The following is a 12,843-nucleotide window of genomic DNA, read 5'->3' as shown; positions in this document are numbered from 1 at the left end:
TTGTTGGCAACGTGTAGCAAAGGTGGACCAAGCTCTCCTCTCTCCTTGTCTTAGTATCTCCCATAATGCAAAGCACATCTCCTTGCAGACATGTATAATGCTATGAATTAAGGGAAGGGCCACTACCCAGACCAGTTTCGATCTTTATTGAGGTCTCGTCAGTGGGAGGCAGACCCAGAAGTGGTGATACCAAGGCAGACTCACGATGAGAATCGAACTTACGCCTTTTCCAATTGAAGGATGCAACATACCACCCTTCTTCCAACTGCACTATGGAGGCACTCAAGAATTTGCCAATTAGAAGTGAACTTAGGATGCTCTTTCTTCGGACTGCCTAGTGTTTTGGACGCACACGCTACATGCTGAGTACAACAGGCTCCATATATAAATAACCTTCTTCAGATGGATGAAAAACTAATAAACAATTTTGATTTTGCTGGTGACATTATATTGCATTCCCATTCAACAGACCTAACACTACATCAATGGGGAAAACCTGTAGAATATTTACTTCTACAACCATTATGATGATGGGATGATCTTTATCCCACCTCCTTACCATAATAAATCAAGTATTAAACACAGAATTAATACCTCAACAATGGAAACAAGGCCAAATTGTCCCTATACACAAAAAAGGCAATCTTAATAGAATGGATAACAGATAACTACATAGGTATTACTTTGCTATGCCACAGTTAAAATCTACAATAGGATGATACTCAACAGAATAGACCACTTTTTAAGGAAAAAACTAAGTTGGATTTCTAAAAAAATGATGTACAATAGAACAGATAAACTGCATCAGAAGAATCTTAGAAGTTCATATAATAAAAACCTACCACTCATTTTAACCTTTACAGACTTCAAAAAATAATTTGACTCCATTAATAGAGAAGCAATGTTTAAAATACAGGTAGCCCCTGTATAACACAGTACTTATACAATGCGGTTTCGATATAACATGGTCAACAAATTGTAGTAACCCTTTATCTTTTGATATATTTTTCACTGCGCGACTTAAAAATCCAATTTTATCGTCGTTAAATTTGTGTCTGCCTGTATCGCGCATGTAGTTATAAGTAGTGAATTTATATTAGGGGAAATACTCTTTAGCACGAATCTATGTCAATTGTTTACCATATAAAGTCTTTATGTGGGGTGCTTAAGGGTCAAAGATGTATAACTTAGAGGAGACCTCGACATGGCCTTTAGAGGAATGCGGAGAACTGACCAGAGCTTCTGACCTAATGTCCAATCCTCACCTTCTCGTGGGGCACCCAGTTGGGTATCTACCTGGATACTGAATGAACGAGGATTGGCTGCCAATTTGGGATTTAGCCGACCAAATTGTATTCTTATTGGCTTAAACCAATATACAAATGATGGTGCAAAATAACAAAATTTCATGCCAGTTGGAGGCCCAGTTAAACAAGGCCCCCGTTGTTTTCGCCATGGAAGCAGGGCGAACGGCGAAAAGTCAGCTACTGGAACAAATCTGAAAGCACACCACAACTCAACATCACAAGAGTTAAAGATCGGTACTGTCAACATAAGAAGCCTGAATGGCAAAGAAATGGAGCTAGCTGAGGAATTAGATAAGTACCAGATCGACATAATAGGGATGACTGAAACAAAAAAGACAAAAACTGGTGAGATCTATCTGAGCAATAAATACAAGATGTTATATTCAGGCAAAGAAGGAGTAGCGATAGTATTCAACACAAAATACAAGGCTAATCTTCTTGAATGGCAGGCAGTCTCAAGTAGAGTGATGTGGGCAAATATGAGAATGGGGAACTGGACAATGAGACTTATTTGTGCCTATGGTCCCACAGAAGGTTCTACTAAGATAGAAGTGGAGGAATTTTTTGATGCTTTAGAGAAAGTAACTGACACAATGAAAAAGGAAAAGTTGGTCCTTGTTGGAGATCTAAATAGCAGAGTAGGAAATGATTGTCAGACAAAAAAAATATTTTGAGAAAATTTGGAGAAAAGAGCAAAGCTAATAATAATGGCAAATACCTGTTGGATTTCTGCTCAGGACATGGGCTGGTTATTACTAACACCATGTTCCAACATAAAAATGTGCACAAATTCACATGGAGAGAAGAGGCAAGAAATAAGAAAAGTCTCATTGACTATGTTATTGTTGATAGTGATGTTTTTCCACTCGTGCAGGACACGAGTGTACAGAGGATTTGAAATTGGAAGTGATCACTATTTAATCTTGAGCAGGAAAAAATTGAATTGCATATCTAAAAGAATAACATGTAAGAAAGTTCTAAAGCGAATAAAAGTTGAGCAGCTCTCAGATGTGAACTGTAGACTAAAATACACAAAGATTATTGAAGAAAAAATGGAAGAGTTTGAGAACAGGAAACAAACCTTGGAGATTCAGTGGCAAGCGTTGAAGAAAACCCCGATTGATTCAGTCAGAAAAACATGTGGTGAAGTTGTCTGCAAGGATAGAAAAATCAGAAATCCATGCTGGACACACGAAGTTAAAGAGGCAGTGAAGGAAAAGAAGAAAGCATATCAAAAGTTCCTGGCAAATAAGTCAGCTTGTGCTCTTAGAGAATACAGAGACAAATGTAAGAAAGCTAAACACTGTAAAACTAGCTAAACAAAAGTCATCGGAGGACTTTGACAAGCACATAGAAAATAAATATCAAGAAGGTGGTAAGATATTCTGGAGGTTGTTGAAGAAGCTTAGAAATGGAGGAAAGAGTGCTGTAAAAGGAGTCAGAGATGATAAAGGTGACATGAAAACAGGAGAAAAAGATATCCTTGAAGTATGGAGTAATTACTTCAAAAAATTGCTAAATGAAACAAGCAGTGATAGCACAGTGTTTAAAAACACTCAACCAGCATACAGGCAGGAATACATATCCATACTTGAAGTAGAAAAACCCATCAAAAACTTAAAATGTGGAAAGGCAGCAGGAGTAGATGATATTCAACCAGAAATGCTGAAGTATGGTGGTATAAAAGTCTTACAGTGGCTGCAGTGCATAGTTCAAAAGGTCTGGACAGAGGGACGATTTCCCATTGATTGGAGTAGAGCTCTCATAGTATCCATATATAAAAAAGGAAATAAAACTGAATGTGAGAATAACAGAGGTATTTCCTTACTGAGTGTTCCCGGCAAGTATACTTGAGAAACGGTTGAGAAGAATTGTGGAAGAAAAGCTTGGTGAAGAACAAGCTGGATTCCGGACAAATAGAGGCTGTCAGGATCAGGTCTTTACTTTACGACAAATAGTTGAGAAAGCATGGGAATATAACAAAGATCTGTATTTAAGTTTTGTCGATCTGGAAAAGGCATATGATAAGGTGCCAAGAGAGAAGCTATTCAATATGCTAGAGTTATATGTTGTCAATGGGACATTATATCAAGCAATTCTTAGTCTTTATTTGAGTTGTAAATCAGCAGTTATAATTGAAGCAAGTACAGGAAGATGGTTTAATGTTAAATTTGGTGTGTGACAAGGATGTACATTATCCTCTCTATTATTCATTATCTATATGGATCACATTATGAAGGAAAGTAGTATTAAATGATATGATATCAAAATTGGAGATGTTAATGTCAGCTCTTTGCTTTATGCGGACGATGTTATACTTATCAATAAATCCGCTACAAGTTTGCAAGATTCCCTGACTAAATTGAATAACTGTTGCAATAGGTATGGTATGAAGGTCAGCAATAAAAAGACAAAGACAATGAAAATAGGTAGAATCATTGAAAATGTCAACTGTGTTGTGAACGCAGAACCTGTGGAACAATAAAACATTTCATCTACTTAGGCACGATTTTTACTGAAGATGGTAAATTAAATATGGAAATAGGCAACAGAATCAAAAAAGCTGGCATGGTAGGAAGTCAATTGAATAAATTCATATGGAATAAGAGAGAAATTAGTCGGAACACTAAATTAGCTGTATACAAGAAAGGGGTTTTAACTTATGGATCTGAGAGCTGGGTCAGAAGTAAAACACTTGACCAAAGACTAGAGACTGCAGATATGAGAGTCCTCAGAAAGATTAGAGGGGTGAATAGATGGCATCAATGGCAATATCATATTAAAAACGATGACATTAGGAAAGAACTTGACATTGTCAGCATCCAGGAATGCATTAGTGAGCTAATCTCAGGTGGTATGGTCACTTAAACAGAATGGGTGAGGAAAGATTAGCAAAACAAGTGTTCTCTGCTAGATTAGCAGGAAAACGACCAAGAGAAGACCAAGAAATAGGTGGATTGATACGGTACAAAGTGACTTAGACGATAGAAATATAAGATCTGATAATATTGGAGTCTTGACAAGTAATAGACTGATTTGGAGGAAAATTGTAGATAGGAAGTTATTAATTATGTAAATTTTTCATGTAGTTCTATCATATCCTGTACACCCTTTGAGGGTACAAATCAGGAATTCAATGATGATGAGTCTTTATTGTTAAAAATTGTCTTCCTTTTCTGCCAGGAAAGTGCATCAAAAATCATAAGTGTGTTAATCTCAAGCTGAGCACTTTATTTTCTTGTGAGTTACATATATAATTAATATGTAATACTTTTTTTATATAAAAAATTTATTTTTATAGTAATGACCACTAAGACTGCAACAAAAGGGGGAAAAACCAACATTGAAAAGAAAATTCATTTCTCTCAAAGAAAAAAAATTAAAATCCTGGATCGTTTGAAAAGTAGAGAAAAACCGGGAGTTGTTGCAAGGACTTTGAATTTAAATGAATGGTTGTAGATAGACAAGCTTGAAGTGAAGTTACTGTAAAGTGAAAGTACTATTGGCAACAAATCTGTGAACAGGTTTTGACATCCATGAGAAGCCATTTACATATATCAGAAAGAGGGTGGGTGATAAAACAGCAGAGAACTCTGGGGCATGCCTATATTGTTAAGAAAATAAGAAATGAGAATGCCCCTCACCATAACAAATGAATGATTGAAGAGAAAACTGCCTATCCATTTACAAGGAGAGAAGCCAGATCACAGACAAGCAATTTGCTAAGCCAACAACACTAGACCAAATAAAATGTGGGGATATGTGAAGTAATACTAGCAGAGGTTTCTCCATGTTTCTCCCAGAAGAGAGAAAGTTTCCGCTGTAAGCAGATACTTCTCTACTTTCTGGTCTTGTCAGCAAAATTGTAATGGGAAGCTAGTTTTTATTCTTGAAGCTTTGCAGTTGCAAAGCTTCAAGAATAAGAAGTCATGGAATTCGAAATATGATACACAATGGAAGACAAGAAAATAATAAAATTTGACATCTTTTAGACAAAGAATATCACACTGTACAAATGCCAGCATTGTGGTAAAAGAAAATCATACAGATAATAAGTTGGATTAGTATGGATGCAGTTGTTGTTGCTGATATTTACAGTGTCGAAAACAGATCAGTTCATGTCAGCAACATGGGGACTGTACAATATTTAAGTTTGTGTTCATGTCGCTAACGTTGAATAAACTTTAATGCTTTTGACTCATCTAGAGCTAGCCTATAGTACTTTGTATTATTAGAGTGGTAAAGGGTTAAGATAATTTTGATAACTTTAATATAGGCCATCATTACTAAAACAATATATTAAAATAATTTTAACTTCCAAAATAAATATTTAATATAGCATTTAGTATTTTTTTACAATTATATCTCTATCTTCCATTCCCATAAAGATCAGAAATTGGATTCATGTTGATATAAAAATTTTTAACTTCTAATCACACAGAAAACTAAACCTTTGATGATATTAATAACCAAACTTCAACCAAATTAACAAATTTATTAATTTGGCTATATATTAAATAACAATAATTTAAAGGAAATCAAATTCAATACATATGTCAAAGAAAATAAACTGAAACAAGTCCCATTTATTCATCAAATATGTAAATGTGATACATCAGCATTAAAAGCAGTGCACCAGCAGCTGTCCAATACTTGGATCAAAATCTCAACAATATTCATTACTATACGAGTTGCTAATAGATAACATTAATATTCTTATTAAAATTTCAAATGGTGAATGATTTTGTTGCTACAGCCAAGTTGGGATAATTGCATGAAAAATTGAAAATCTATAAAAGTGTGGTGAAGAGGAATGTGAGGAGTAGATTTTTAATATGGAGAATTGTCAGTGAATGGAACATATTACCAGGATATGTTGTCATTTGAATGAACTTCCCATGATGAGTCTGCTGACTACATTGAGGATGCAATAATAATAATAAAAAGATTTCTCATGAATTATTTATTTATTTTTTATGTTGGTCCTACCCACAAAATGTTACTTGTAAATCTAGAGTATAATTTGTACCATGGGTGGGTCGAGGATTTTTTCCTCCATTTTTATTGATTGTATATATATATATTTTTGTATTTTTTACTCATTTTTTAAAAATACCAGAAACCCTGCTCCAGAGACCAAACATAGAATTTTTTCAAGTTACTTCAGGCCTCCTGAAGTGGCCTGTTGATAATATAACTGTGTACATAGTACAGGATTTGAAATCTCAAAAAACTTCAGTACAGAAACACCTTGAAAACTCTTAAATGTATCTTCAAGACTTTAGGTAGTTATTTTAAATATTAGTTGTAACTTACCAAATCCTAAGGTTTCTCCAAAGTTATGAAGGAACTCAAAAAACATCAGGACATCTGAAAAGGCTTTCCCTGCTAATTTCAGTCCAGGAATACGGTTCAGAGTAGGAAGCGGCTAAGATAAAAGAGAAGGAAATATATGTGCAAATAGTTAAGTGATATTTTTATTGAATATTACCAATAATAAGGGTTAAAATTAATGAATAGTAATGTCTGAACAAATTAAGATCAAATAATGTTGTACAAGTCTCCAAAAGGCTAATTCCTAGGTCTCAATTATTTTTAACCTATTGTAATGTTAAATATATTAGGATGGCAACAAAATGTTCTGGAGGTACTGCAAAGGTTTAGAAATGGGGTTTCCTCTATTTCCAAGATTTTGCAGTACACAGTAAAAGGAATCAAAGATGATAAATGAGACATGAAAACTGAAACTAATGATACAGTAGTAGGAAATATTCAGGAGTTAACAATACTTTAATTGAAAAAAAAAAAAAAAACTATCAAAAGCCTGATACGTGGAAAGGCAGCTGGAGTAGATAATACTCAAATGTAGAAGTATAAAAGTTTTACAATAGCTACACTACATAATTCAGAAAGCCTGGTTAGAAAGTCAAATTCCAGATTAATGGACTAGAACTTTTCACACTTTCATCTATAAAAAAGGGAAATAAAACAAATGTATAAGTTTACAGAAGAATTTCTCTACTAAGCATTTAAGGTAAGATTTATGCAAGCACACTTAAGAAGCTAAAATAAATTGTAGAAGAGAAACGTGGAGATAAACAATGGTGTATATGGAATGGAAATATAACAACGATCTATACTTTTTGCAGATCGAAAAGGCTGCCAAAAATAAAGCTGTTAAGAATGCTATAGTTATATGAAGTAAAAGGATGATTATGCAGCCCAATACATAGTTTAGGTTTGAGATGTAAATTAGCAAGCAGTACTGAATCTAATAGATAAGCTTACGCCCATTCATCCATCAGTTTACTGGTCAACAGATGCGGTATGGTCACTCAGATGATTCATGATGTACCACACCATTCCTTGCCATGTGGTCCTGTTGTATGCTTTTCTGGAGGCTTCGACTCTCTGAAGATCAGTCACTCCAGACGCACCATTCATCCATCTCACTGATTGTCTACCATTTCCTCTATTTCCAGGGACCTTACCTTCTATACTGTTCTGAGTTCTCCTTCCATCCTTTCAATGTGTCCAAAGTATTCCAACTTTCTTCTGTCAATATCCTTAAGGAGTCAAAGTTCTACGGATCCTTTCTAGCACTCATCCATTTGTCTGCCTTCCAGTATATGATATCCTCAATAGCTTTCTGTAACACCACATCTCTCCACATCTATAAGTTGCTGTTGAAAAAACAGCTGTGGCCAAAATCCCCACTTTGTTCCCATGGAGACAGATCCATCCTTCCAGATTTTAGACAAGTCTCTGACTGCTTTAGCCATTCCTAATCTTCTGATGTGTTGGATGTTATTCATAACTTTGAATAGAGTTGCCAAGCATCCTAAACAAATTGAAACCACCTAAAAGTAATATAACACTGAAGGAAACAGCAACATTTAAAAATGTAACTTCTTGGCCTGTTTACGTTAAACCGGCTCGTATTTATGGGGTACCCAAAATCCTCCACAAATCTAATATCTTCCCTATGCCCTATAGTTGACAGCATTGACAGTCATACTTATAAACTTGCTCAACAATTATCTAAGTCTCTTCCCCACTCTTGCTGATAACTCCTCTACTTTTATAAATATTTATTATTTATAAATTCTGCCTATTTCAAATCATTGGTTAAAAATCACATCCTTAAAAATTCAGACATAACAGTAAGTTTCAGTGTCATTTTCTTATTTATTAATGTACCATTAACAGACCCTCTTGAATTAATAAATTCAAACTTCAACCCTGATATCTGATTTATTCAAATTTACTATGTATGTATTTGGTTACTTTTTTCAGCAAGAAAAAATTTACAAAGAGATTAATGGTACTGCAATGGTTTCCTTCCCCTTTAGCTAACTTTTACATGAATCAACCTGAAACAAATTACTTATCACAGTTACATAGAAACCCTTAATGTGGTTATACTTTGTTGAAGATGCATTTGGCCCCCTGGGCATGACACTTCGCCAGCCTGGTTGACCAAGCTGGTTAGTGTACCCGCTCTCCAACCAACAGGTTGCAGATTTGATTCCGCAATTGGGCATGAATGTCTGTGATTGTCTTTAGGTGGGAGATGAACTTCATCACACAGTGTGAGACCACTGCCCCCACTTAAATGAGGCCTGAAGTGGCTTGAAAAAGTTCCATGTTTGGTCTCTAGAGCAGGGTTCCTGGACTATGCAAAAAAATACATAAAAAATACAATATATATAAATATATAGATAGATAGATAGAAAAAACATCCTTAGCCCACTTACAGTACAAAACATACTATAGCTTTGCAAACAATCTTTTATGTGTGGGAGGAGCAACATAAAAAACTTTGGATTCTTTTGTAACTTAACATCCCAAAATTTACTTCACCAAAGAAATAGAATCTAATAACTGTTTGTCTTTTCTTCATACATTAGTCACTCGCCTTTCAGATGGTTCACTAGTTTTTTCCATTTATAGAAAGCCAACACAACCACACACACAGGAAGATAGCTATATAAACAATCATATCCTCATCCAGCCCAACCAGTATGGTATTTTTACACTTATACACAGAGCTAAGACCATTTGTTCTAATTATGTACCTTCCAAAACAGAACTTAACTATCTTGGAAAGTATTCACCATACTTTCCTGGCCAATGGCTACAGTTACTATAAATAGATGAAATACCTTCTGCTCTTCCTACTCAAACACACAAGAACAAAACACCACTATTCCAAACCTCCATATCCAAGGTATATCTGAAAAGACAGCCAAAGTACTATAATATGATCTTCAGACCACATTAAAACCACATGTCAAATGACAACTTAATCTACAATCTCTCTCTTATTCTATACAAATTTATTCTGTTGACTTCCTACCACACCAACTTTGTTAATTCTGCTGTCTATTTCCAAATTTAATTTGACATCTTCACTAAATATTGTGCCTAAATAGCTGCTGTTTTACTTGTTCTATAGGTTCTCCATTCAGGATGAAGCTGATGTTTTCAATGTTTCTGCCTATTTTCATTGTCTTTGTCTTTTTATTGCTGATTTTCATACCAAATTTATGACAACAGTTATTCAATTTAGATAAGGAATCTTGCAGACTTGTACAGATTTATTCTGTAGTATAACATCATCTGCATAAAGTAAAGAGCCAAGATTAACATCACCAATTTTGATATCAGATTTAATACCAATTTCCTTCATAATGTGATCCATATAGATAATGAATAACAGTGGAGATAACGTGTACCCTTGTTGCACACCTGATTTTACTTCAAACCATCTTCCTGTACCCTCACATCCAAGCCTAACTACTGACTTACAGCTTAAATATAATGTCCCATTTATACCATATAACTGTAGCATTTTGAAGAGCTTATGTTGATCTGGTAAAGGCAAATGTCTTTATCAGCTCAACAAAACTTAAATACAAATCCTTGTTACATTCCCAGATTTCTCAAGTATTTATCCCAAAGTGAAAATCCTCCTGAAGACCTCTATTTGGCCCAAATCAATCTTGTTCTTCCACAATTTTTCTTAGCTGTTTCTCAAGTATACTTGCATAAATCTAACCAGGAATACTCAGTAGGTAAATATCTCTGTAATTTTTGCATTAGGTTTAATTTCCCTTTTTACAGAAGTCTACTATGAGAGCTCTGCTCCAATCATCTGGAATTTGATCCCCTGACCAAGCCTACTGATTATGCAGTGTGGTCGTGTAAAACTTTTAAAGCTCCATATTTCAGTTTCTTGTGTCGAATATCATTTAGTCCAGCTGCCTTTCCACATTTCAGGTTCGTGATAGCTTTTTCTACTTCAAAGTGCATATATATTCTAGATGTCATTCCTGTTGAATGTTTTCTACCACCATGCTGTAACTGCTTGCTTCATTTAGCAATCTTTCAAAGCAATTACTCCAGTTATCTAGAATATCTTCAGTTTTCATCATCTTTATCATTTGATTCCATTTACAGTACTCTTTTCTCCATTTAATAAATTTTCAATAGCCTCCTTTTTTCAATGGAACATTTTACCATATTCATAATTTTTTTTTTTCCTTACCAATCTTTCCATGGCTTTTGTTTAACTAGTTTTACACAGTGCTTCACTATCTTAAATTTCCCCTCTGTATTGTCTCAGAACACAACCTACTTGCCAGGAATATTTGATATGGTTTGGTCTTTTTCTTGAATACCTCTTTAACTTTCTGAGTTTACTGTGAATTTCTGGTTTTATATGTTTGAAGACAACCTCACCACTTGCTTTTCCAGCTGACTTGATCAACATTTTCTTCAGTGTTCACTACTGAATCTCCACGGTTTGATTCTTGTTTCCATAGTCATTCATAATACTATGTAATGTTTGTCTGTGTATTTTTAGTCTATAGTTCACATTTGAAGTCTGCTTAAACTTGATTCATTTTAAAACTTTCATACATACTCTTCTTTTCAATACAAAATTCAATTTTATCCTATTCAAAACTAAATGGTGATCAATCCCACTTTAAAATCTCCTGTATACTCTTGTATCCTGAACTAGTGGGAAAACATCGCTGTCAACAATAACATAGTCAATGAGACTTTTTTATTTCTTGCATCTTCTCTCCATGTGAATTTGTGCACATTTTTATGTATGAACATGATGATAGTAATAACTAGTCCCTTGAACAGAAATCCTGCAGGTGCTCACCATTATTATTAGCTTTGCTCTTTTCTTCAAATTTTGCCAGAACATTTCTGTATGGGTGATAATCATTTCTTACTCTGCTGTTAAGATCTCCAACAACAACTAACTTTTCCTTTTTTTTTTCATTGAGCCAGCTGCCTTCTGTAATGCCTCAAAAAATTCCTCCACTTCTTCCTTAGTAGAACCTTCTGTGAGACCATAGGCACAAATAAGTCTCATTGTCCAGTCCCCCCATTCTGATATTTGTCTGCATCACTCTACCTGCGATTCAAGGTTATCTTGACATTCAGTGTTGAATACTACGGTTACTCCTTCTTTTCCCCAATTGTTATTACCTGAATATAACATTTTGTATTTGCTGCTTAGAAAGATCTCACCTGGTTTTATCTTCTTTGTTTCAGTCATACCTATTATGTCAATCTGGTTCTTATCCAGTTCTTCTGCTAGTTCCACTTATTTTCAATTGATGCTTCTTATGTTGATAGTACCAACCTTGAATTCTGCTGATATTGAGTTGGTATGTGTTCTGGGATTTGTCCCAGGTGCCATTTTGCTTTGGTTCCTGACAAAACAATGCCTTATTTAACTGGGCAATGCTAGTCGGCATGAAATTCTATCGTGTTTTACCATCATTTTGCATTATGGTTGAAGCCAATAAGAATACAATTTGGTCAGCTAAATTGCAAGTTTCCAGTCCATCTTCTTTCTTTCAGTATCCAGGTAGATACCTAAGAGGGTACACCAGGAGAAGATGAGAAATGGACATTAGGTCAGAAGACCTGGTCAATTCTCTGCATTCCTTAGAAATGTTACATTAAGATCTCCTCCCAGTTATATAGCTTTAATCCTTAAGCACTACTATACTATTTATAATATTATAAATAAATAAACAAAAATATAATAAATTTTTTGCCAGGGTTCCCTGAGACCTGAAAACTATTTCAAAGGTTTCTTTAGGGTAAAAAAGATTGAGGAAGCTGACTAGACTATCTCCAATATTAATAATATATGTTAAACAACAATGGCTTAAAAAGATAACTCCGAGTTACTCCACTGGACACTCTTCTCGTAGACATACATCACTTACAGATACTGGTCAGTCAGTCACAAACCTATTTTGTAGACTGACCCCTTTCAGTTTGTATACTAAACAGGAAGTCTATTATGTGGAATCCAGTCAAATGACTTGGCATTATCAGCAAAATCCAGAAGCATCAATTCCCTCTGCGTAACTCTGTTGTAAGATTATAGAATGTGAGCAGATTGCTGAAACAAGACCAGCCTTTGACAAAACCATGTTTTCCTCCAAATAATAGTTGCAATCTCTGATCGAGAAATTCCACTTCTTTGGTACTAGAATCT

The 12,843-nt window shown here is 34.8% G+C and overlaps 1 protein-coding gene across 1 annotated transcript in view; it reads right to left on the bottom strand.

Moving 5' to 3' along the window:
• Positions 1–12,843, bottom strand: part of LOC150098964 (bromodomain adjacent to zinc finger domain protein 2B-like) — a 632,705-nt gene that overhangs the window by 285,301 nt on the left and 334,561 nt on the right. Inside the window, exon 17 of the mRNA XM_090405782.1 lies at positions 6,624–6,735. Coding sequence (XP_090261908.1) covers positions 6,624–6,735 — 112 coding nt within the window. The remainder of the gene's footprint in view (positions 1–6,623; positions 6,736–12,843) is intronic.

The sequence above is a fragment of the Typopeltis vanoorti genome, chromosome 15, assembly GCF_054136105.1.
Source record: "Typopeltis vanoorti isolate ZY-2024b chromosome 15, IOZ_Tvanoo_1.0, whole genome shotgun sequence".
Taxonomy (NCBI): domain Eukaryota; kingdom Metazoa; phylum Arthropoda; class Arachnida; order Uropygi; family Thelyphonidae; genus Typopeltis; species Typopeltis vanoorti.
This window is presented reverse-complemented; position numbering and strand designations above follow the sequence as displayed.